General features: G+C 41.6%; 1 protein-coding gene across 2 annotated transcripts; it reads right to left on the bottom strand.

Annotated features, from left to right (window-relative positions):
- Positions 1 to 690: 690 nt before the first annotated feature.
- LYSMD2 (LysM domain containing 2) lies at positions 691 to 12,290 on the bottom strand. 2 transcript variants are annotated; one of them, XM_080626556.1, is made up of 3 exons: positions 11,981 to 12,290; positions 7,034 to 7,371; positions 691 to 1,469 (listed from the first exon to the last, which is right to left on the bottom strand). In XM_080626556.1, the coding sequence occupies exons 1-3, from the start codon at positions 12,176 to 12,178 to the stop codon at positions 1,418 to 1,420; spliced, it is 588 nt and encodes a 195-aa protein (XP_080482682.1). In that variant the 5' UTR covers positions 12,179 to 12,290; the 3' UTR covers positions 691 to 1,417. The 2 variants fall into 2 exon arrangements, with proteins under 2 accessions (XP_080482682.1, XP_080482683.1); XM_080626557.1 differs by having other exon boundaries at positions 691 to 1,462.
- Between the last annotated feature and the right edge of the window lie 12,299 nt (positions 12,291 to 24,589).

Here is a 24,589-nt window from a genome sequence, read left to right as displayed (position 1 = left end):
AATGCTTTCTTTTATTCATTCTAAGCTTTCCCTGTTCTTGCTAATTTGTGTGCCACTGCAGACTTCTTCCTTAAGATCAAAAATGATCTGAATGAACCTGCCAAGTCTGAGCTCCTGAAGGCTCCAGGGAAATACCAATTCCTGTCTAGCTTTGAGTTTTTACTCCTAGCTTTAGTAAATTAATGTAACTTTCTATATTGCTTCCATCTTAACATATCGCAGGAGGCTTTTTGCTTTGGAAGCAACAAACTATGTAAATGAACTGGAACATAAAAACCAGCATCTGTCACAGTGGGGATCCAGCAGTTCTTTACTGACAAGAGTTTTGTGAAGGTTATTGAATACTTGAAAAACTGTAGGATGCTTAACCAAGAAGATGCTAGTACGTTAACTTGAGGGCAAAGAGTGAATACAATCTGCCTTCTGTCTTCCTGAGCTTCAGGTGGGGTCCACCTACAGATTAGAATACTGGCATCTCTTCTCAGAACACTGAAGACTTACCCATGTGGCTCTTCTTAAGTATAAAGTTTTCTTGACTGCACAAGTAGATCAAATAGTTCTTACAGGCCTCATTTAGGAGGGTGAGCTTTACAGTGAAGGGCATTATTTGCCCTGAAGTTAGCATTTAATAGCTCATGTGACAAATCATTCTTCACTAAAACCAGACTGACTTCATTACCAACAGACAAATCAGTATTTCTGTATTTATTAAATTAAAACCACACAAAATATAACTGCACACAAGAACACACACCTTGTATTCCAATGCCATATCTCACAAAGAAAAATATTTCTGGAGCTCTTCCCTTTTATTAGCAGAAATCCAATTTGCAAACAGTTGTTTACCCATGAAGGCTTTAACTACTCACAACAAGTTGAATTCTCCTTTGTAGGAATACATCATAACCACACACAGAGACACACACAGAATTCGGAGGCAAGTTCTGCAGCCCTGAAGTAAACAAAACTTCCACAACAAACTTGCCTGTATTTGCTGAATAAGTCAATTTCTACTACTTCCATAGTTTGTCATTTACAAGCAAACTTATTCAGTATTTTTTAAATACTTAAACCAAATTTCACTTTAACAAGTATTTACAAAATCTTTACTGAAGATCAACATCCTGCATAAAAGTGACCTCAAGGATATATCATTGCTACCATGCTACAGTTTGCACAGAAGGGGTATAAAGGCCATTGCTAGTTTTGGAAGGCTTAAACCCTTTGTTGATATAGCATAAGGACGTTAACCTATGGAAGGCAGAAGAGGTCATAATTTCAGTGCAATTACCCATTCATGACTTGTTTTAAGTACATCAAGACGATGAGTCCAAAAGACTTGGGTTTTGAACTATTGACCATTTAGTTCTTTAAGAACTGATTTCATGGAAAGTTTTCAGGCCATCACATCTGTCTTCTACTGATGATATGAAGAAGTTGCATAGAGGCCCTCCTCATTCTCCTCATCTCTAAAAAGAAAATGATCATAGTCATCAGATCAGGAATATACCATGAACAGTAAAACTGTAATGCAAATACAGATAACCAGCTTCTTTAATGGATCTAAATAGGTCAGAGTGGCTCTGCTTAACAGGTATACTATTCACAGCGTATTACTGTTCCTTATGCACCTCTGGAGTTCTTGTTTCAGGAGCAGAATGCTGAAAATTAAAGCTGTGTAAGTTCAACAACATCAGAATGCACTTAGATTCTAATGAACTGGCACTACAATGCCAAATCAATAAGAAATCCTGTAAAGGATAACAAAGTGCTGGACTTCAGTACTGTAGCTTTCTTAGCTTAGTTGTAGGCTTGTTTCAGCCTTTTGAATGGCAGGGGATACAGATGGACCAAATGAAGCAAGAACATCTTAGCTGTAGCTGGATCTGTGCCTTGGTGCTGCAAGAATATTCCTTAAAGTTGGGCTTCTTGATGTATATACTTCCTGTGCATTAACATTGAGAATGATCACTTTGATTTTCTTCAGAGAAAAAAGGTACCCCCAAGTGCTGCTGTTAATGCAATGACTGCATAAACTGAAGTAGTGTTGCTATTAAAAAAGATCCTCAGGAAAAATCATCTGCCTACTGTTTATTTGACAATATTGCCTCTTAAAGTGGTTATGTAAACCTAGTGCTGTGCAGCATCCAGTACTAATTCGAGCATGCTATGTTCTCTAAATACCATTTTCTACCACTGTAGCTTCAAAATTATGTTCCTGAGAGCCTATTCTTAAAGCTGCTGCCAATTTTAGTGTTTTGGTGAGAACAAAGACTTAAAGAGTTGCCACACTATGAGCTTCAAAGGATTCCCAGTCACTTTTAATACTCTATGTGCTTCCATACAAAAGTACAGTTATTGAAATAGTGTAACAATAAGGTAAAAGCTGCATATTTCAACAGTATTGCAAACCCCAGTCATTCAGACTTTTCCTTATAACTTCTAAACACGATTATTTATCTACAGTTTAAATTTTCTATAACCTCCCCTGAATAGAATCTTGGGAAAGAATGTGAGAAACTAAGCAAGCAGCTGTGTAACTTGCATTCACTTTCCCAGCCCTTCGCTGTTATTGGCTAGTCCAGCAAAACTACCTTCTGAAGCCAAAGGCATGCTATTTTTGCCTTGAAACAATCTTGTAACAAAAAAAGGGAGTGGGGGATATTGGATGAAACTGGTTGTTACTGCAGGGTTGTGTGGTTACAGTAGTACTGAGAAAAGGTTTTAGCTTTTCTTACAAATACCACATGATTACATTCGTGATGCTACAGACCCAGTACCAAGCATGATTCTTAAGATACAGATCTGTGTATGTTTAAGTAGTATCCTTATGTCACCAAGTCTGCATTCAAAACTGCTGTAGAACACTACAGTTTGCAGATGCTGTTCGTAATACCTGGCATAACAGTAAAATAAGGAAACAAACAATTCGTGTCTGGCTGAATAAGCACTAAAGCACTTATGTATAAATTGTCTCAAGACAACACATTTTAAAACTTATGTTTTTAGAATTAAAGCCTATCAACATACCAAGTTTGTAAGACTGGGCTGCAGGACTGTAACAGACAACCATAACTACTTGGCTGAAGCTGAATATTTCAGAAAGTATATTCTGAAGCTAAGAGATAAACCGTTCTGGGGCAATGGGCTTCTAGCTACATGTGACCGGAACACAGTTGAAAATAGCAATCTCCTGCTAGTTTGTGAGGATGAAGGAGAACTTTTATATTTTCAGAGCTTACCCTGTCCAGCAGGGGAGAAACTTACCTTTTTATGCTGTACACTGAAAATTATTTTGTAGTTCTTAGGTTTGTTATACCTGCCCTTTTAAGAGAATAAAATGTGTCAAAGTTACCACAAAAAGGCCTCCCTTTTAATCAGCCTGCCAGAATTGGCCTTTCAGGCTTTCTTCTTGAAAGCCTTAATACAGGAATAACATCCATCATGACATAGCAACAGCCAAACACTGGACTGGAATTAGTGCAGTTGATTATGGTGGATAATAGAGACAAATATGGAGAACTGAATTACTGAAATAGTGATGTTGTATTACCAGGCCTACAGACATCAAAGTAACAAAACAGCTAATCTGTGCTTGTTTCCACTTCCCTTACGAAATGCACTGGGACTATGGGCTCCTGGCAATTGTCAGTGGAGGGCAGATGACTTGACACTTGGGTTGCAGCTGTTTTTTGGGATTTCTTTATGTGGCAGGATGTAAAACACATGTAGCAGGTCCTTATGCTTGAACCTAAGTGAAGCAGTGACTGGCCGTAATGTGCAAAGTAAGTTTAAGACAAAGGCTCAGGCATGCTGTAGCTGTCAGTAAGGGCTGGCAAGAATAGCTTGTGACTTCTGTCCCAGGCTGCCGTACTAGGCTGTGATGAAGTCTACAACACACTCCTGGAGATTACCTTGGTTTGGAGTAAGTATTGCTACTATGTATCTTCAGAACTCTACAGAGCAAGTACATATCTGTTCTCATGGCTTAACAAGCAGCCAAGACTTACATGAAATAAAATTACATTGTAGTAGCCCCTAGCCCACAAGCACCAATATGGCAGTGTGTTTATGTTTAATGACCAAATAATTTTCTTCATTTCTAAGATGTTTAAAATAGCAAAGTGGTAAGTCACCGCAACATTCTCCTTCAGGCAAAGTGAAAGGAACAGCAGAGCATTACAATCCTTTCTAGTGCTGTCTCCTGTTTGCTGTTGCTGCTTTGCCTGTAGGTTACAGGAGCTGAAAGACATCTACTGCAAGCTTTTGTATGTATCAGTCCATAAAAAACACTAATAACATCTTCTCCAAGACCAACTGCACCTGAGTGGACAAGCAAACTTGAGTTCTTGCTTGAATGCTTCTAGAATCCACAATTAAACAGGGCAGCAATCTGAGTTTATGAGTTAAAAGCTTTTGAAAGCCTGAAAGGATTCTCCACAGTCAGCCTCCTTTGATCTATGTCCTTTCTTAGCTGATAGCCAATGATGGTGAAAAAATACCAGGCAAATTAAACTCAATTAGTTATGAGTTTCAAATTCTTTTACACCCTACTCTTTCCCAGTCAGGTCAAGGAACTGAGAAAATGACAGTACGTGTTCTGTTCTCATGCTGAATGTCAGTTCCATGGTCTTGTACAACTAAGAGTGGTTAGAGTGGCTCTACTCAATTAAAAGGTTTTCAAAATGAGTCACTGAAAGGCAATTGCAGAAAGATATGAGCTGTCCCAGAAGCACAGTGTATGGCCCCAGTGTTTTAGTCTACCCTAAAAACTTAAGGACTTTATAAAGAACTTGCATTAGACTGCTCTACAAGGAGAAAACATTTACATTCACTTCCTGACAGACTATAAAGGGGTGGATGCAGTTGCAGAAAATAAGGCAAGGATAACTTCTGTAAGCCATGACTGAAAGCCAGAAATGGTGGGGTGGAATGTGACATTATGAGAACTTTGAGACATAAAGGAGGCTTTTCTCTTTAGAATCTCTGGGTAACATCCTGCTCAGCAGATAGCCTGCAGCTCTGTACTTTGTGCTTCTTGTAGCATCATGACCAATAAAAATCTGTGTTCCATGCATAACTAACATAATTACCTGCTAAATCTGAACAGGAGGTGGAAAAGTAACTTATCCTCCTGTATACATTACTCTCTGGGAGGAAATTTAATACCAGGCTCTCACTTCCTAAGTTGTAACTTGAGCATTACAGGAAATGGATATTAGTTGTAGCAGTGTACTAGCTGTGTGGTGTCACTCTCTGTACTGGCTCTGCTCATGATGCAGCAGGGTCTAAGTGAATTTTCTTCTGTAAATTAGTATGTTTGCTTGAAGGGATGTTAAAATAATTGCCTTCCTCCAGCAGGGACTGCTGGGTCAACACCTACTCTAATGTGTTAGATACATGTCTAATGATCTGGGAGGCAGCAGCAGCACATTTTGATAGATAATCTATATTGTTTCAAATACAGCAATGCAACTGAATGAGTTTGATTAGAGAAGGATCTGAGTTCCAACAACTATTTTTCCTATTTAATGTAATCAGTTTCAAACAAAATAATTGCATATTAACAAGATGTGAAAGTGTTCCAGCCTGCCCTAATTAGACTAATTCTAAGCTAGTGTCCTTCTGGTTCTGGAGAGCTGTATGTGGACTGCAATAGGTAATGAATTGCCTTAAGCTGTCTTACAGGATATTTCTCCAAAGAAAGCTTGTCCAATTGCTAAATGCAATATACTGCTCCCCTCAAATTTCTGACTACTGAATTAAGTTTTTAAGTTGCTGAAATAATCCCTTAACTTGTTAAAGAAATTATGGGATTCAAGATTAATTCCTGAAAACTTACTTTCTTTTTAACATTAAAAGTATGTTGGTGCACTCAAAATCAGTATGTGAAGTGAACCAGGATGATGGAAGAAGTTTTGCATTAAACAAATTTGCAAAAGTGAAGTACATATCTGCAGGCACAACATCTCCCCAGCTCTCAAGTAAGAGAAGTGATACCAGTCCCCTGCAGTCATACCTTTTTTATCATAGAATGGTTTGGGTTGGAAGGAACCTTAAAGCTTATCCAGTCCCAACACCCTGCCATGGGCAGGGGCACCTTCTACTAGACCAGGTTGCTCAAAGCCCTGTCCAGCCTGGCCTTCAACACAGCCAGGAATAGGGCAACCACAACTTCTCTTGTGAGCCAGTGTCTTGCCACCCTCATAGTAAAGAATTTCTTCCTAATGTCTAATCTAAATATCTCCTCTTTCAGTTTAAAACCATTTCCCCCTTGAGAGAGGCCACCTTGGCATCACGCACTGAGAGGAAATTTCTGCAGAGAATACACAGGCAGACAACCAGCCCAAGAGAACAAGCTGAGGATATTTGTCCCAAGGACATGGAAAAACAAACACTACTGAAGTCCATTCTTGCTCTAAGTCTTGTACTCTCCATGGGATGTCTACACATGTGAGAGGATAATCACTGTGGCAGAAAGGTCAAAAAGTACTGCTTTTAATGAGTCAAGCGTATGTGACCTCCTGGCTGTAGAAGAAATATTGAAGAAAAGTCTGCATAGGTGGATCCACAAAGGGAGGGAATGCATAGGCAAAGGAGATAGCTTAGTTGAGACTGCAACATGAAGAATAGCTAAACAATTATAAGGCAGTTGGGACAGAAAAAAATGTCATCATGCCTTGCTGTAGGGCAATCAGTTTCAACACAGGCCTTGGCTGAGTACAGAAAATTACTGGTTTGCTTAAATACTTGCATTACAAGACATCTTGGGAGAATACTAGCCTTCTAGCTTTCATGGAATATTACTGCTATTCTATAAACAATGTGTTATAAGAAAGCCTTTATAACTGCCAGATCAAAGCATCTGCTAATGGTGTGCTCTGAATTTATCTGGTGCATGGTAATAGCATAGACTCACTGGTGACAAACTAAAACTACAAAAGCTGCCCGAGAATCCACAAAGAGGGTTCAGCTCAGACTAAAAAACCCTTAGGATGACATTAAGAAGCTTAATATTAGAAGTGGCATTTACCTGACATTGTCATCTTTTAGTTTCCTGGCTGCTTGTTTGGATAACTTAATCTGCAAGTCCAATCTCTGTAGGAAATCTTTGGCAGATAGTTCTTCTGGTGCAGTGGGCTGATTGTCAGGCTCTTGAGGACTGGGAGAAGAACTACTTTCTTCCTGAACTGTCATTAGTCCTTCGTCACAAGAAGGGGAGCTGGCAACAGTTTCATTCTCGGGAGACTCCAGTGAATTAAGTCCATTGAACAGTAATGGTTTCTCTGATATAACAGGAATATTCAGAGTTTTTCGCAGAAATATACAGTCATTTGTGAACAGTTTATTTGCCCTCTTTATTTGTTCCATCTGAAAAAGATAAGAAAAAGAAGTTATTAGGTTTCGACAAAGTATAAAGTACTAACCTTCCAAAGCAAACAGTAACCTTTAGTTACAATAAATCTGTACTTTCTTTGCAGGAGCAGTGGCTTCAGTTAGTATCTTCTTGCATTCAAAGTGACTTCAAATTGAATGTTCTGTTTTACAGTACTTTAACACCCCAGCTTCTTCCTTTTATGTAGACTCCAAAATATTGCACTTTAAAGTCTTGTGCTACGTAAAGATGCTTTTCAGTCTTCCCATCTCTGTACAGGCTCACATGAACAACTTGCCAAAGAATAAAATTCTACCGCAAAAGTGCTGCTGATTTGGATTTATATTAGAGTAAGGCTCAGAACTGTTAATAACTGCTCTAGGTAAGCTCTCTGGTAAAAAGCATGCATAATACAAACAAGGGGTGATAAAGTTACCTTGCATGTTTGAGGACATACTAGTTTTGAACAAGTCTTGAATACAAGCCTAGTATTTCCCACCCCCCAGTTGACGTAACAAGACTTCGTATCAAGTCCTGATGATAAGTCAGTGAAAAGAATGGGAGTCTCAAACACTTTGTAATGCAGCTGCGCAGAGTAGTGATTGCATTTGTTCAGTAAAGTGCATGTACAGCACGATTAACAGCAGCCTTGTGTGTAATAATGCATGGTAAAAGCCACCAGATGATTGTTAAATTTTGCAGCTTTTACCCAAAGTACTACTTATAACCTACTGATCAGTACAATCTATCTCACGACAGAAGCAAGAAGATTCCATCTTTCTCAACATACTAATGCATAAAGCCCCACTTGTTCTATACTTAACCTGACAAGCTATTATAATTTCCATTGCTTTACAGGCAAATAAAAGCTCCCAGTAAATGTTTATACTATCTCACTACTAAGAATGTTGTTTAAGTTCTTGTTCATCAAAATTTCCTTTCTAGAGTTTAACTTCCTATTTCTCAAGTGCAAGCTTTAAAAAAGCACAGAAATCAGTATCCATTGTTATGTGACTTTAAGCTTTAGTTGTAACCTGAACTCATTATTTCATCAGGAAAACTCCTATGTGACACTGTTACATAACTGGGTTAGCATGCCTATGTGCTGGTTAGTGCATACTAACACAGGAAGCTGTCTAAAACCGAGGGGAAGCAGTGGAGATGTTAGTTTTTCTCCTCTGCAGATGTGAGACTGTGTGGCCAACTTGCAGAACTGCAATAGACTACTGTATGCAATGTAGACCTATACTGTATGACTTCCAAGAGTATCTGCAGCAGTGCTATTATGGATCTGGTGTCATGTATGGATGCATTTGCTTGGGTCCTGGCAGCCTGATGAAATCTTTCTCCCTAAAAATAAATAGGAGATTCTCTCTGGAAGCGCTAGGTGTATGGGCAAGTAGTGGAAACAGTGCAGTAAATTTTACCAGTAAGCTGTTTCTACTCATTACATATCCAGTAAATGGTGTTCTTTACTTACAGACAACCCCATCCAGTTGATGTAGATGACTAAATGATGAAATTATTAGATTAATTCCTTTTAAAAACTGAGTAACATCCAGAGCCAGACAGTAAGTTATTACAAGTAAGAGAAGCTTGATACTACTCCAGCTCCTGAAACTATTTTAGTTAGCCTTACACAGTACAGGGTACAAGTTCTTTCCCAGGCTGAGCACCATCTGAAGGGCAGAAAGGAGGCTTCACTTGACTTAGTAATGAGACCTATAATGGCCATCTGATGCTAGTGTAAATGTCAATTGCCAAAACTCAAAGTTGTCTGTCTTGATGGGTATCAAAAATGTTTAAAATGCTAACAGAAGCTTTTCTCTAAAAACAACACGAAAGCTGAAAACTAAGATCTCTACTATAGGGGAGATGGAAGGTGATTCTTCAGTAGCTAATAAATAATGCACTGTACTGCTGTTCTCTATCCTACTTCACTGTAACTCTACCTCTGATTATTTCTTCCTAAAATACCTCTTAAATATTATCTTGTGGCATTTGGAAGACCATGTACCTCTGCACTGTGTAATAATGAAATGGGAAACACTTGGTTCTAAAAAGAACATCCCTCAGCCTTGACCAGATTACTTGATATGTGTAGTACATACTCCTACAACTCAATATGACTCGACATGTTCATAGACGTATGGAAAGGAAGATTTAACAATCGTAGTTTTAGTGTTAGGACAACTGAGCTAATTTGATAGCTACAGATCTATAATAGTGAAATCATATGCTAAAGCCTTTGCTCTCAAAACTGAGACTGCACTAATGCATAAACTACTGCTGCTTCTACTGACAACGAAACATGTCCTCTTTCTTCTCCCTTCAAAAGGGACACCTTTTGTATGATGGAAAACAGCAATCCAACTGAACCATAAATAATATTAATTCCCAGTGTTAACTTACCCAACAGTATTCAAAGGAAGATCTAATGAACACAAGCCATATAGGAATAATAATATTTAGGGAAGAGAGGTGAAGAGCAGAGGATGAGGCCAAAGTACACTGATCTCTCTCCCCAACATACTGGGGTTTTCTGTTTTAAACTGCCTGTGCTGTGTCATGCCAAGGCAGGCACTGGACAGGATGTTTCTTGCTACAAACTAACTACCATTGAGGGAAAACCACAAGGGAAGACTTCTAAAAACACTAATACTGAAGGCAATGGCAGCCAAAGATAATGCTGATGTTTCCATTACAGCAACTCTCACTTCTAGCCAAGTATATTGGATGCAGGAAGCAAATGCAGTGAGTCTTTAGAAGAAGTCAATCCTTGTCATTGCGTGAACACACGTGATTCTTCATTTTGCTAAAAGCAAACATGTTTGCATATATTCTTACCCCAGGCAGAAACACTATGGCTGATTTCAGCTAACCTCGCATTACTCTTGGCTAAACAGACATGAACTGCCCCTTTCTCAATAAGTTTATAATGATGCAGCACTAGTTTCTTAATCAGAATACTAGCAACATTAAAACAAATGATTTTAAAAAAATGCTTTTGTACTTTAAATGCGTCATTAGCACAGCAAAAACTTACTAAACTTACACTGTGAACAAAGTTTGTAGTATGTTTTCAGAGGGTACAGATCTGATCCACAACTTCACTTCAGCAGGAGTTGTAAAGTGTTTAGAAATGTCTTTTCATTTCCTAGAAAACTATTTTAGTAATCTGATTACATTTTCACTTATTGCAGTGAGCAAATACACTTCTGACTAGAGAACGATACAGCTAAAATAATTCAGGCCAGGGACTTTGTTCATTATGGAAAGCACTGCCAAAAAACCAAAACTTCAAACAAATCCAGGGAGCAGCTCAGGTCACTTTGCTTTGCCACCACAGAAAGCAAAACTCTGTTTTAATGTGGACCAGTGTAAATCCAAAATGCCAGTAATCCTGTTGCCAACAAGATTTGGTCAAAAGTGGCTTAATCTTTTAGTGAACAGGAATACTTTTAACCCTTTTCTCAACACAGGCTGAATGCTCTTGGAGTTCCTGGAAGGCTTTAGTAGATCTTGCACAACCAGAGAAGGAAAAGAAACCTATTTCAGTTGGAACCTATTAATTCAGGGCTGCACTTCACCTTTTCCAGAAGGAGCCCAACCGGAAGGTTGACTGTGACCAGCATCATACTGTTAGATATGCTTATCAGCTGCTTGGCCCAAGTGACTTTGCATGTTGGGACTACCAAGGCTGTGCATAGGTATGTCAGGTGGTGTTCACTGGGCCTCAAATAAGCTGGAATGAAGGCAGGGTATGTGAGCTCTGTTCTGTGGGAAAAGGTAGTGTTGGGTTAGGCTGGCTGACCCTATTGGCCCTGCATGTCTCAGGCTGGCATACACCTTTCAACATTTTCCACAGAAGGAAACTTTTCTTCTTTATAGGAAGAGAGGAGAGAAGCAGTGACACTTCCAGATCAGTTGTAAGTCAAGTCTAGGCTGATAGATAGCAGATGACAATGGAAGAATCTTTAGCCCTGAGGCTACTGGAAGAAATTCTTTATTTTTGTCACAGCCTATATGTGTCAATCTCAACATAATGATTCTTTTGGAGAGAAGTTTACACTGTTTTCTTTCTCATCTGAAGTGAGTGCAGTGGTGAATTGTTATGTGAACACAGGTTTACTCCGTGGGAGCAAGTGCATCTCGCTTCCCTAGGGAACATCAGCCAGTCCTGTGGTCCCAGTGCTTGTCAGTCACAAGCCCATGCCGGAAAGAGACCCATGCCCTGCCTCGGGCAGTGTGTTGGCCATTGATTATGAGAGCTGGGTGCTGACCCTTCCAGGCAGGTCATAAGATCCAGATGTCAGCATTTTAAATACTGAAACTAAACCTACCACTGTATCCACGGTAAGAACTGAATTGTCTGCCCGCTGTGGTAGGAAACGCTCTATGGGAAAACTTCAAACTGTAATCCCTCAGCTGTTTTCTACTTCCAGTTTCTCTTCCCCTTTAGCTCCGTTACTTTCTGGGCCGAACAACTGTGCGCCGCTGTTACGAGATCCAGCTGCCGCTACCGGCGCCGCAGCCCCCGGGGTTGAGCCCCTCCCGGCTCGCCCCGCCGCCCTCCTGGCTCCGCGGGCTGGCAGCTCGCCTTACCGTGACGCCGTACTTGAGGGCGATGCCCTGTAGCGTGTCGCCGGCGCTGAGCCGGTGCTCCACGTAGCGCTCGGCCAGCGGCGCAGCCACGCTTGCCGTGCTGCCGTACGAGCGGGCCTTGGTGCGGGCCAGCCGCTGCGACAGCTCGGCCTCCGACTCCGGCCCGCCCGGCGGCTCCTCCCGCAGCGACTCGGCCATGCTCCTGCCGCGCCTCAGCGACCGCGGCTCCGAGCCCTCTCCGCCGCCCTGGGCATGGCGCAACCCCCCCGCAGGCACCGCCGACGCGGTAGAACGCTCGTCTCCGCTCGCGGCCGCCGGCGGCGTGAGATGCGCATGCGCGGGGGCAGCGCGCATGTCCCCTGCGGCCCGGCTCCGCGTCTGCGCAGTGGCGGTGTGCGAGCGGGGCGGAAGCGGCGGGCTTCGGGGAGTCCCGCAGTTGGGGGTCTGTGCGCTTTGCGCGTTCCTCATCTTGGGACGAGGCCTCTCTGCAGGTCTTCAGCCCCTGCCCTCAGCTGCCTTACAGTCGGGGCCGGAGGCCCTTGCTGTGGGGTTGGGAGCACAGCGGGGGAAGGCCACAAACGTGGGAGTATTGTCTGTGCGCGGAGACTTAACTGGTTGGTTGCCAAGAAAGCGATGCGTGTCTCAGAATCAGGCTGGTTTGGGTTGGAAAGGACCTTAAAGGTCGTCCAGTTCCAGCCCTCTGCCGAGGGCAGGGACACCTTCCAGAAGAGCAGGTTGTTCCAACAGCTGTCCAACCTGGCCTTGAACGCTGCCAGGGATGGGGCAGCCGCAGCTGCTTTGGGCACCCTGTGCCAGCGCCTTAGCACCCTCACGGGGGAGAATTTCTTTCTAATGTCTGATCTGTATCTCCGTTTTCAGTTCAAAACTGTTCCCTCTTGTCATATCACTACATGCATTTGTAAAAAGTCCAGTTTTTCTGTAGGTCCTATTTAGGTACTGGCAGATAAGGTCTCCGCAGAGCCTTTTCAAGCCCAGTTCTCTCAGCCCATCTCTGTAGGAAAGGTGCTCCAGCCCTCTAGGCATCTCCGTGGTCCTCCTCTGGACATGCTCAAGTAGATCCACATCTGTTTTGTGCTGGGGGCCCTAGAGCTGTATGCAGTACTGAAGGGGGGGGGAGGAATGAGAGCAAGGTAGAGGGGGAGAATCCCTTCCCTCGACTGCTGGCCATGGGTTTTTTGATGCAGCCCAGGGCATGTTTGGTGTCTGGGCTGCGAGCACACACTGCTGGTTCGTGGTGAGCTTCTCATCAACCAACACCCCCAAGTCCTTCTCCTCTGGGCTGCTGGGTGCCCTTGTCCTCAGTCCGAAAACCTCTATCAGCCTAGTAGAAACTTACAATTCCTCTTTTACTGATTACAAAGAATACTGTTGGCTATTGAGACTGCAGCCCATTTGTCAGTTCTAGTCTCATTAATGCAGTTTGTCATTGAGGATGAGAAGAAAATACTGTGAAGAGGAAAAACAAACGAACAAACAAAAAACAAAACCAAACAAAACAAAAAAAAAAAAAAAGAAAAAAAAAAAAAAGGAAAAAAACCAAAACAACCCTCTTGGGCACAAGTGCACAAATTGAAAAAGGCAGTAATTATGCCAGAATTATTAGAACAGTAAGAAGAAAAATGCGTTTGGAGAGGGGAGAGTAAATTTCCTGACTAGTAACTTAGGTCTTACAATATCCATGTTATTTTAAAATGAATGTAACTGCAGCAGTTTAAGCGCTTCTTGCCAAGAAACCCGTATGTAGGCTTCCTTTGAAAGCTGAATCTTTGTTACCGAGCAGGAGCTTTGTAACACAAACTCTGTGGTACATCATTTACAGGCACAATATGTACCAAACTGCCCCGAAGTGGCCAGGGCAGTTTGACTGTGCTTGAGCAGAGGTATTGGTCAAGATGCCCTCCAGAAGCCACTTCCAACCTCAAACATGCTGTGATTCTGGGAAGGGCCTATGAGTAACAAACACCTACTGCGGTTTAATGTTTTTCTGGGAAGTCCTAAAAGGGTGGACCTCTAGCTTAAATTTGAGCAAGAATGACATGAATATGATAACCTCAGCATTGCTTACCCCAGTGTGTATTCACATAATTGGAAAAATTAAATGGATCAACTGATATAATATCTAGCTGTGGGTTTTGTGAGGTTTAGATTAATTATGCTCACTGGGTGGGTCATGGAGTCTGTAAGGAATACAGTACAAAAAAAGTCAAAGCAGGTCTGACAAGTGTTAATTATCTGCCTATGAGTTCCCAGGCTTAAGTTAGGAAAACATAAAAGGTTCCTTGCAAGATGCTTGCATTACTGCTAAGGAATGGAGTCAGCACTCCACTATCATGTGAGAGCAGCCAGGGTTACAGTTCTGGAGTGTCCAAACAGAGGAACTGTAGGGAATGTGTGGATCAGAGCAGTGGAAGAGATTATATAAATTGCTGGCGAGAAAAAGTTCACTTATATTGTAGTCTGTGGAAAAATTAATTTGGGAAGTTGGAGGCTCCTGAGGATGTCCAATTTAGTTTATACCAGCTATACAAAGAGAGCACCAAATTGTGACATCTCTGTGTTTTCAGTTCCTTGTGAAACAACTTGATCTGCTGAGCTGCATCAGCAATTCAGCTGTGACCCACCTAGCAAAAGAGATGAGCTGCAAGTTTGCATTTAGTAAAAATGTCTACGTTTAAAATGTGTGTGCAGTTTGGAGTCATGGACCAACTTCAGCCTCTTCAGGCTGATCAATGGAAAGCACAAACATTTGGATGTCTGCCTAGAGCTGGAATTACTCAAGCCTGTTACTTCAGCTAAAGTGGCTTTTAGTAAAAGGGAGCTGCAGTTAAACCAAATGGAAATGTTTTTTAGCATCACTGATAGTGGGCTGTACATGCAGTATCAATTAGCTCGAAAATGTTTGACAGAGGCACTAATATTAGGCAGTATTATTCCCTCTGTTATCTTAAACTACTTGTATGCAAAGTGAGTGCGATACACTTTGAATCAGCCATTGCAACTCTGAGAACAGCAGGAGCATCTCTTGTATTAGTATAGATACCACAGATATTTTAATGTTAAATGATTTATTTTAACAATAAACCTTTTCAAAGATATGTATGAGTGGGGGTTTTGTTTGTTTGTTTCCTCTTTCTGGAGTTGCGGGATTGTCTTTTCTTTGCATTAGCAATTTAAGGAGAAGTTTTTCTTAACCTAAATCCATATTATAGCTAGAGGACTTTTAGATCCAGGATGTCAAGGTACTTGATCTAATGAGTTGTCTGCCTTTTCTCTACATAAAGCTTACCAAAAAACTGAGTTAAAAAGTTGAGCTAGAGCTTAAATGAGGTAGCCCATTTTTACCTGTATGTTAATATACATTGAGAATGAGTTACGGAAGAAACCAGAAGTGTCTTGGTAATGAGACTTCATTTTCAAGGAAGAAAAAGTGAGAATGTGATGTTCATGCTAATGAAATATCTTCATAGATGGTCTATGATCTTGTGAAAGCTAAGGGAAATATGAGCTTGCCTAGAGTTTCTTGGCTTGAAGTTTAAGATGAGAGGCTCTGAGGGTCTATTAGTTGTCAGACCCCTGTCTGACCTTGGTAGAAGTTGAAGCTCAGTTGATTCACAATGTCATACTAATGTGGCTTGAGTAGTGCAAACTGGCGTTGTGCCTGCACTGCTGGCTTGTTGGGTTGCCCTGTGTCTTCCTCCAGACAAGGGAAGAAGCTACTCAGGAGGAACTGTCAAACTTGCCACCTTAGAATCCCTGCTGTAGCTTTGGGAGTCTGACTTCCTCACAGCTATATTCTCCTTCCTGATCTCTGAATCAATAAGTTATTGACATACATGGGTATATTCTGATGGGCAGGGGATATATGGCAACTAGTTTTAATTTATTGGTTTACTGCCTGATCATGACATTCTCTGGTCATCAAGGGAGTCTCTTAGCCCTACTGACACCACTTCCTCCTTGTTCTCTCCTGACTTTCCTCATTACTGCTTCTGTGATTTCCTTCCCCACAGTAGCTTCCAGTTCCAAGGAGCTGTACTTGCCCAAACCTGTTTCTTGCATTAAAATCAGTAATTCTTCAGGTAATGCTTGCAGGGAATTGGACTTGACACTCTCATCAAGACTTACATGGGACAGAGGAGTTCACTCCTCTGAGTCATTGTTCCAAAGCTGGCTGCAGACATTGTTACATCTATTACTCATTTAATTATTGCTGCAGCTATAGCAGCTGGAAACATACTTTTAAAAATGAAAGCTTTAACTTCAGAGACCTCAACTAAGCATTGTGGTGTGTCTGCCTGACCTAAGGGTTCCTTAGAGCTGAGTCTGAGGCAAGGGAAACCTCTCTGCTTTTTTTTTTCTCAAGGACATGTTCAGACCTAGATAGTAGTAGCTTTGCATTCTTATGTAAAAATCCTTGTACAAGAATTGGGTAAGGATGTACAAGATGTATGGGAGCTAATATTGTAACATCTACTCATGCAGCAGTAGTTAAAGGTAATTCTAATGAATCATTAGGAACTCTCACTGCCTTTTCTGTCTTTCTGAATTTGCTGTGAGGATAAGTGTTTTCATTAGAGCTTCATGATGAATTTTCTGAATAACCAACCATATTTAAGCCTACGCAGTCCGTTGACTTCCAGTTAGTACTGGATACCTAGCTGCCATTTTGTTACTGAAAATCATCCATACCTAGATCAGTAAGTGCATAATGGTCTTGATTTATTTTATATAGGCTGCAGACTAAAGTCAGCATTCAAATAAAAGTCAGTACCAGCTCAGTCTAGTTAAGGTGGCATATGATTTAATGGCAAAGTAAGTAGAGAAGAGAATGCCTTCTAGCTAGGTAATCATTCTGTTAATTATCAGATATTCATTGGTTACTTTGTCAGTAAAGAAACCCAAATTCATTTAGTAAAGTGTTAAATGAAACAACGAGCATTTCCTAACTTTCTTTGTGATGATGTAAGCCAGGAACATTACCATTTATAATGTAGTGATGTAGGACAGGGATGTTTTAGTTTCAGGAAGGAAAAGCCCTATCCTTGTGGGCTGTATGTATGGGCAGATTCACAGTAATTAGGGCAGAATAGACAAAAAGAAGGCTACCCTCTGGTAATGAGTGGTGTACGTCATCCATCTCTGCTCACATTGCAACCTCTGACAAAAACAAAGATGTAATGTAGGACAAAGATCAGGGACAAATCCTGCCTTTGAGGAAAAATAGCCCTGGGTTCTGCAATTAATTGCAGCAAGGCAAGAGGGTCTTGCATGAATTTCAAAAGGAAAACAGGTTTGTCTGAACTGTTGCACATTATTTAAGCTGTGCCCATATTCCTCATCAAAATAAGCCCATTATGTAGCAGTAGCAGCTGTAAGCCATTATTAATATTTAATGCTCTTAGCAGGGGTTACTGCGAGTTTCTGTAGTCAGGTTACAAGACAATGTTGCAATATCATGTGCTGTGGGTTTGCGTTCTCAATTTCTGGCTTTGTGTAAAGTGGCAGGAAAGTTTCATTTATTCCCCTTCCCTACAATTTCCAGAGGCTGAATATCTTTCTAAGCTGTGTTGTAGTGCATGCTTATCCATTCTTCATTGCCTCTAGCTTTACTTATGCATCACCTATTACTTAGTAATGTGAGTGTTGCAAGTCCCATCCTGGTAGGAGCAGTCTTGCACAGGAAGTGATGCAAGTGGTTTGGGTCCCCTGGTGAGAGCTGGCTTGTGCTCTCACAGATGTGTTCTGTTTCCTCCAGCTGTGTGGTTTTTGGAGTTATCTGCTGGAGAGTGATGATACCAGTCAGCCTCTTCCTCACTACATCTTTTGACTGATGCTTGTTTTCTATCTGTGCATGTTGAAAGGGCAGGTAATTCTTGGGCAATTCATAGTTGTTTCCACTGAAAATAGATGGCTGAACATGCTAGGTGGAATCACCATGTTCTGCACATCTGCATCTGAGAGAGGACCATCCATGAATTACATGTTTGGTCATGGGGCCAGCAGGCAGTACACAGCACAGGGGACTTGGCAGGCTGCTGACACTGCTTTGGAGGACTGTGAGACAAACTGTCCAGTGGCTCTTCAGGGACAGCTTCTGGCCTTCAAGCTCTGGCTTTGTTCAGATTTTTTTTGCCTTGTATTTTTTGTCAACTTCTCCTTTAGGTCATAAAATACTTGAAATCAAACTGTTTACAGCTTTGTCTGGTTAGTAAGCTATCAGACAGCAAGGTCAGCAGTTCAGGAAGAGGGAACATTTAGCTCAGCAGCACATGTAGTTCACGATGTAAATGGATATATAAAATGCTGTTCTTGCTAAGAAGCAATTCTTAGGAAGGTGCTATGGGAAAGTATCTGCTGTTCTTCAATGACTTCTGGGTTAATTGTGTTCAGTTTACAGCTGAAATGTCAGGCTATAGCCTTCCTTAAATTATGACTTGCTGATGCATGCAACCTCGAATTACGTGTACCAGATGGATACATGTTGACTAACTTTGTAATGTGTCAATAGTGTGGTCCCTTTTACGCTGTTTAGCAAGCATATTAGTGACAGGAGATACTGGCAACATACCTTTGACCTCCCAAGATGGTTTATAGATTTGCAGGTGCTGATGCCTTATGTTGCTTTTTGTGTCCATGTAAATCGTGTGAATGATCACAGCAGGTCATACTCATTTGGAAAGGGAGACATACGGAGAAGGACACCAGAAATAATGCTGGGACTCAACTTTGAGTGATTCCTTTGTCACTGAACCTCATGGTACCATATTTGATTTCAATTTTCAGAGTAAAATTAATGTAAAATACATTTTGCATATTTCATTGGAATATTAGGCATTGCAGAATACTTCTAAGCGTGTTTTCAATTTGGCTTCTGTATGTTTCTATTCACACTGCTTCACCTTATTATTCTTATATAATAAGAATAATTTAAAAAGTATTAAAAAAACCCCCACAACACAATGAATATGGTCAATCTGAATGCAGTATGATAGTTAATGGCACATCCACTGATGTGTAAACCCAACAGCGAGCATAAAACAAACAGCTCTGTTGTGTGGGAGATCTGTGCAAAACAGCCGGAGGGATGGTAACAAGGAAGTGTCTTGTCTTCACCCTGTTACTCCTTTGTGAGCGGCTTTCACTCACAACACTTTTGGTTGGGGGATATCTTATTGAAAACTCTGTAAACAGGTGATTCACTACTAGAAATGGGTTATGCACACAAATATCTTTAAGAAACAATATTAATTTATCAGTGGGTGTTTTTTTCTTTAAAGTGTCATTATGCACCTCACTTCAGCTTTTCAACAACATCTGCTACCTACTAAACTATGCCTATTCTCTCTTTTGCCTGCTCAGTGAGTCTATCTCTGTTAATTGTCCATCCTGATCCTACATTTTCATCTTTTTCTTGCCCTTTCTCTTTCAGGTTGGATCTGGCTTCAGGTACAAGAATCTGAACCAGTAGACTTGGTCTCTGTTCTCCAGTTGGCTTCAATGTGTGGAGTCACTTAGGTGACTAAGAGTGTAATTTTTAAATAAAAGCTGTAAATCTCAGATTTACAGATATCCCAACAGTCTCCTGCCCACTTGCAAGAGCTGGGAGAAGCGTACAGATGCTTGCTCTTGCAGTGTATGATTGCAGGGCATACATGTGTCTGGAGAAAAAGCTTAGAGCAGCAGTTAAAAATAAAAATAAAGGGGAGGGGGTTCAGTTTGTGAATATTTTCCTTCAAGGAAAAACAAAATTTGACTCGTCTTGGAAAGAGCAACTCAAATTAGTGTTTTGCTGTGAGTCACTTCCAGAATTACCTGTCTTCATTGAGTGCAGAGGATGCCCCAGATGACAGCTTCCCCAGCCAGGCCTGAAGGTGGTGGCCCTTGTGATGCTTTTCTGAAAGCAGCCTGTTGCTGGTAAGAAGAAAAGCTACTCTTTGCATAAGATGACAAAACATTGACAAGGGTGCCTTTGAAGCTGTATAGCAAGTTTCTATTCCAAGAGCTCTCTTTGCCTACCAGGGTGTTTACTAGTGTGTATTTTCTTCCTGCAGGAATATTTTAATTTGCCGTACTTTGCCTTGTTGCTCATGTTGTCATTCAGTGTCCAAAACTGGAATATGTTCTTGGCCTGTGACTGGTTTTAGTTGGTGTAAATAGGGCAGTAAACCAGCAGTGCTCATGCTCTTTATTACAGGCTTCTCACCTTGGGCAGTTGGCCTTAGCAGTATTACAGTGGCATTACTAGAAGTGAGAAGGTGATGATGAACCAAGTGGGTCATTCATTTGTACCCTGACAGTTTCTGGATTGCTATTCTTTAGCTTTTAAAGTCACAATTGTACAACAACTTTGTCTGACCTGGTAGAAGACAGTTGGCTGATCTGAGTGAAAACTTTTTCCTTATCTCAGGTAAATTGTTTTCACTGGGGAGTAGGGTGCGAGACGTGGGTGCGGGCGCATCTGTCTTTCCTTCTGGTAGCATAGCTAAGCCGTAGGCAAGTGCTCTGGTCTTATTTATCTGGTATTGATCTCATTTTGATTCACTGCTTACACTTCGGTACTCCTCTCATATTGCCGCTCTGTTTATGTAGACCCAGAGAGCTTTGAGATCAACCTGCAAAAATCTTCATGGTGACCTAAAGCAGTCTGGCAGTTTGGTGTCCATTTTTGTTCCCGTGTTGGGTTCTTTTGTACTGAAATGCTGCCCTCGAGTGGCCACCAGCTGACGGATCCAACTGGAGCTGTTATTCCTGCCTTGCTGGAGCTCTTCTTGCCCTTTGAGGGTGAACATGCCCAGGTAGCCCCTGAGTGCAACGAGTCAGCTGAAGCCAGCCTGCTCTCTGCAGGAAGTGATCCTTAATTTCCAGGTGATGTTACAGTACTGCAGCTGGAGCTCCCCGGCAGCAGCAGTGTCCTCAGCTTTTAAAGCAAATGGACAACTGTAATTCTGGAGGAAATTTAATGTTTGAGATGCTACTCTGACCACAGACCCTCTAAATTTAATTTATATTAATGTGTTTTTTTTCAGTAACTCCATCTGCTGCACTATTTCTGGATTATGGTTCATTGTTTTAAAATAGAAACTATAACTTTGTAGAGGAATAAGATAAAGATTTCTGAGCTTGTCTAAGCAGTACCTCTGCTCTACTCTCTGGGTCTCCCCACATTAATTTATAACTTCCTTTCTGTTAAACTCCAAGCAGGCTTGAGTTAGTCTTTGGCAATGTGACACTTATGGAGAAATGTCATGTAGCAAAGGTCCTGTATGAAGGTAGCCTCTGAAAGAGCTCCAAAGTATTCTGACAGTTTACTAAGTCAGAATCTTATAATCACAGAATGATTTGGGTTGGACAGGACCTTAGAGATTATCCAGTTCTAACCCCATGCCATGGACGGGAACACCTTCCACTAGACCAGATTGCTCAAACACCCGTCCAACCTGGCCTTGACCACTGCCAGTGATGGGGCAGCCTCAGCTTCTCTGGGCACCCTGTGCCAGTGCCTCACCACTTGCACAGGGATGAATTTCTTCCTAATGTCTGATCTAAATCTTCCTTCTGTCAGGTTAAAACCATTCCCCCTTCTCCTGTCACTACATGGCCTTGTAAAAAGGCCCTCACCAATTTCTTGTAGGCCCTTTTAGGTACTGGAAGGCTGTTATCAGGTCTCCCTGAAACCTTCTCCAAGCTGAACAAGACCAGCTATCTCAGCTTTTCTCCATAGCAGAGGTGCTCCAACCTTTGAAACACCTTTGTGGCCTCCTCTGGACTTCTTCCAACAGCTCCCTGTCCCTTTTATGTTGCTGCCTCAGCTGGATGCAGAACTACAGGTGGGGTCCACAAGAGCAGAGTAGAGGGGTAGGATCACCTCCTTGACCTGCTGGTCATGCTTCTGTTGATGCAGCTCAACGTATGGTTGGCTTCTGGGCTCAAGCGCACACTGAAGCCAGGTCATGTTGAACTTCTCATCAGCCAACACCCCCAAGTCCTTCTCCTTGGGGCTGCTCTGAAACCACTCTCCATCCAGCCTGTAGTTGTGCTTGGAAGATACAAGATGAAGAGTTAATAAAAGGATGGATAAAGATGGCTTGTAGAAAAGCAACTTGAGGCATTACTGCTTCCAGTTTTATACCACAGCTCTGTGCCAGAGGTTAGTCTTTACAGCAGTGTTGCTAGAAGCATAAGAATGCTGGCTTCTCAGTCAGTAAGTCATAGCTTAGTGTACTGGTTTAACTTGGAGATTTTTGTTTTTCTGGGCCACTGAAAAGTGTGTCAGTGTGTGACTTGTTTTGCCTGCAAGTTAAAAAGCGAAAACAAATGAGGAAGGGGTTTTTATGTGAAGGGTGCTATGTGTTTTGTGAGTACCTTGTTTTTAGCATCCCAGGGTATCTGAAGACTCTATTTCCATGCTTCATGGTAGGCTAATTATCCAAAGGGGTATATAATCCTACCTATATGTTATTAAATCTGGTAAGTACCAAGTGTGTCCTACTGGGGTATTCTCGTGCTCTCATCTTTTCATAAAGACAGAGGATAGTACTTTTCTTAGGTACTGTAAACTTCTGTCATCATGCACAATGTGAAAATAGCATACATTCTTTCTGCATTAACACATTTAGTGATAGGCTTGTCTGTGCAAGCATCAGCATGCTTGTGGAGTCAGATATAAGTGAGTATATAATGTCGTGCAAAATAGTTTCTTCCTCTACAGAGAATCTTAGCTGCAGAGTCTTTTCTATAGGGAGCCCTTCTGGACTGGTTATTTAAGTTGCCTACTTCCCTGTTGGTTTGGAATCTCCTCAGCTGCCAGTTTGGTATTATAAATATATATTTGTTTATATATATTTTTTTATTTTTATTTTTTTTTCCGAGTTATTTTTCCCCCACTGCTCAATCCTCAGCCCATAAACTACTTGCTGCAGTGACCAGCTGATTCTTGCTCACCATCCCTTTAGTGATGAGTCTTTGCAATAGTTATGTCTATGTGTATATGACTGTATGTCCTGTCTTAGTATATGAAGACTTCTGAGAGCCTATGTATGAAATATCTGTCAAATATTGCCAGTAAAATAATCTCCTTGATGACTTGGCTCAGCTGAAGACTGCCTGTACTGAAGAGCTGTCTCAGAAATTATTTACATCTCTATTTCTGGTTGCTGAGAGCTCCTTGATTAAGACTCTGGTACTGGCCATAAAATGTGATTTTTCAAATGACTGTATTGGCACTTCATCTGCTTTTACCCAACTTTTACCTATCTGAAATCCCATCAAAATAAAGTAGGGGAAGACTGTCTGGGGAGTTATTACCACAGGCAAGAATACAGAAAGGAAATTACCAGAATATTACAGTAGTAAACCAAGTGCATAACAAGTTTATGCTCTGAATTTGCAAACATGAATGCCAGACTGGCAAGCAGATGCTATGGACAGTAATTCTAGAGCAGAAGTTAATAAGTTGGAGTACTTGAAGCAGTGGTTATCTCTAATACTAAACATTAATATTAAATCATAGAATCATAGAATAGTTAGGGTTGGAAAGGACCTTAAGATCATCTAGTTCCAACCCCCCTGCCATGGGCAGGGACACCTCACACTAAACCATGTCACCCAAGGCCTCATCCAACCTGGCCTTGAACACCGCCAAGGATGGAGCATTCACAACCTCCCTGGGCAACCCATTCCAGTGCCTCACCACCCTCTCAGTAAAGAATTTCTTCCTTATATCCAATCTAAACTTCCCCTTTTTAAGTTTGAACCCGTTACCCCTTGTCCTGTCACTACAGTCCCTGATGAAGAGTCCATCCCCAGCATCCTTGTAGGCCCCCTTCAGATACTGGAAGGCTGCTATGAGGTCTCCACGCAGCCTTCCCTTCTCCAGGCTGAACAGCCCCAACTTTCTCAGCCTATCTTCATACAGGAGGTGCTCCAGTCCCCTGATCATCCTCGTGGCCCTCCTCTGGACTTGTTCCAACAGTTCCATGTCCTTTTTATGTTGAGGACACCAGAACTGTACACAATACTCCAAGTGAGGTCTCATGAGAGCAGAGTAGAGAGGCAGGATCACCTCCTTCGACCTGCTGGTCACGCTCCTTTTGATGGAGCCCAGGATACGGTTGGCTTTCTGGGCTGCAAGTGCACTCTGCCGCTCATGTTCAGTTTCTCATTGACCAACACCCCCAAGTCTTTCTCTGCAGAGCTGCTCTGAATCTCTTCTCTGCCCAACCTGTAGCTGTGCCTGGGATTGCTCTGACCCAGGTGTAGGACCTTGCACTTGGCATGGTTAAAGTGCTGTACAGTATAACAGTGCTGATTTATGCCAACACCGATAAGTATATCAAATTGTTTTTCTTACACTAAAACAGTGGGCACAAACATAAACAGTAAAATATACAGTGGTGTAGAGTAATAAATAGAAACAATAAATTAATGTGATCAGTTGGAAAGTAATAAACTAGCAGTAGTTCATTGTTAAGATTAATATTTAAATTGCCTTGTTCTTCTGTAAAAGAAATTATATCAAAGCACCTAATGTTTTGCTTGTTGGGGAGGTGAATTGGGTATTTTTGTATGAAAGCTTTCTATACCGATTAC

Source organism: Psittacula echo (assembly GCF_963264785.1).
Source record: "Psittacula echo genome assembly, chromosome: 10".
Lineage (NCBI taxonomy): Eukaryota > Metazoa > Chordata > Aves > Psittaciformes > Psittacidae > Psittacula > Psittacula echo.
This window is presented reverse-complemented; position numbering and strand designations above follow the sequence as displayed.

Coding starts and splice junctions, on each gene's coding strand:
- LYSMD2 (XM_080626557.1), bottom strand. CDS start 12,178: ATGGCCGAGTCGCTGCGGGAGGAGCCGCCGGGCGGGCCGGAGTCGGAG. Junction 7,372..11,980: donor CCCTCAAGTACGGCGTCACG/GTAAGGCGAGCT, acceptor TATCTTTTTCAG/ATGGAACAAATAAAGAGGGC. Junction 1,463..7,033: donor CTAAAAGATGACAATGTCAG/GTAAATGCCACT, acceptor TTTAGAGATGAG/GAGAATGAGGAGGGCCTCTA.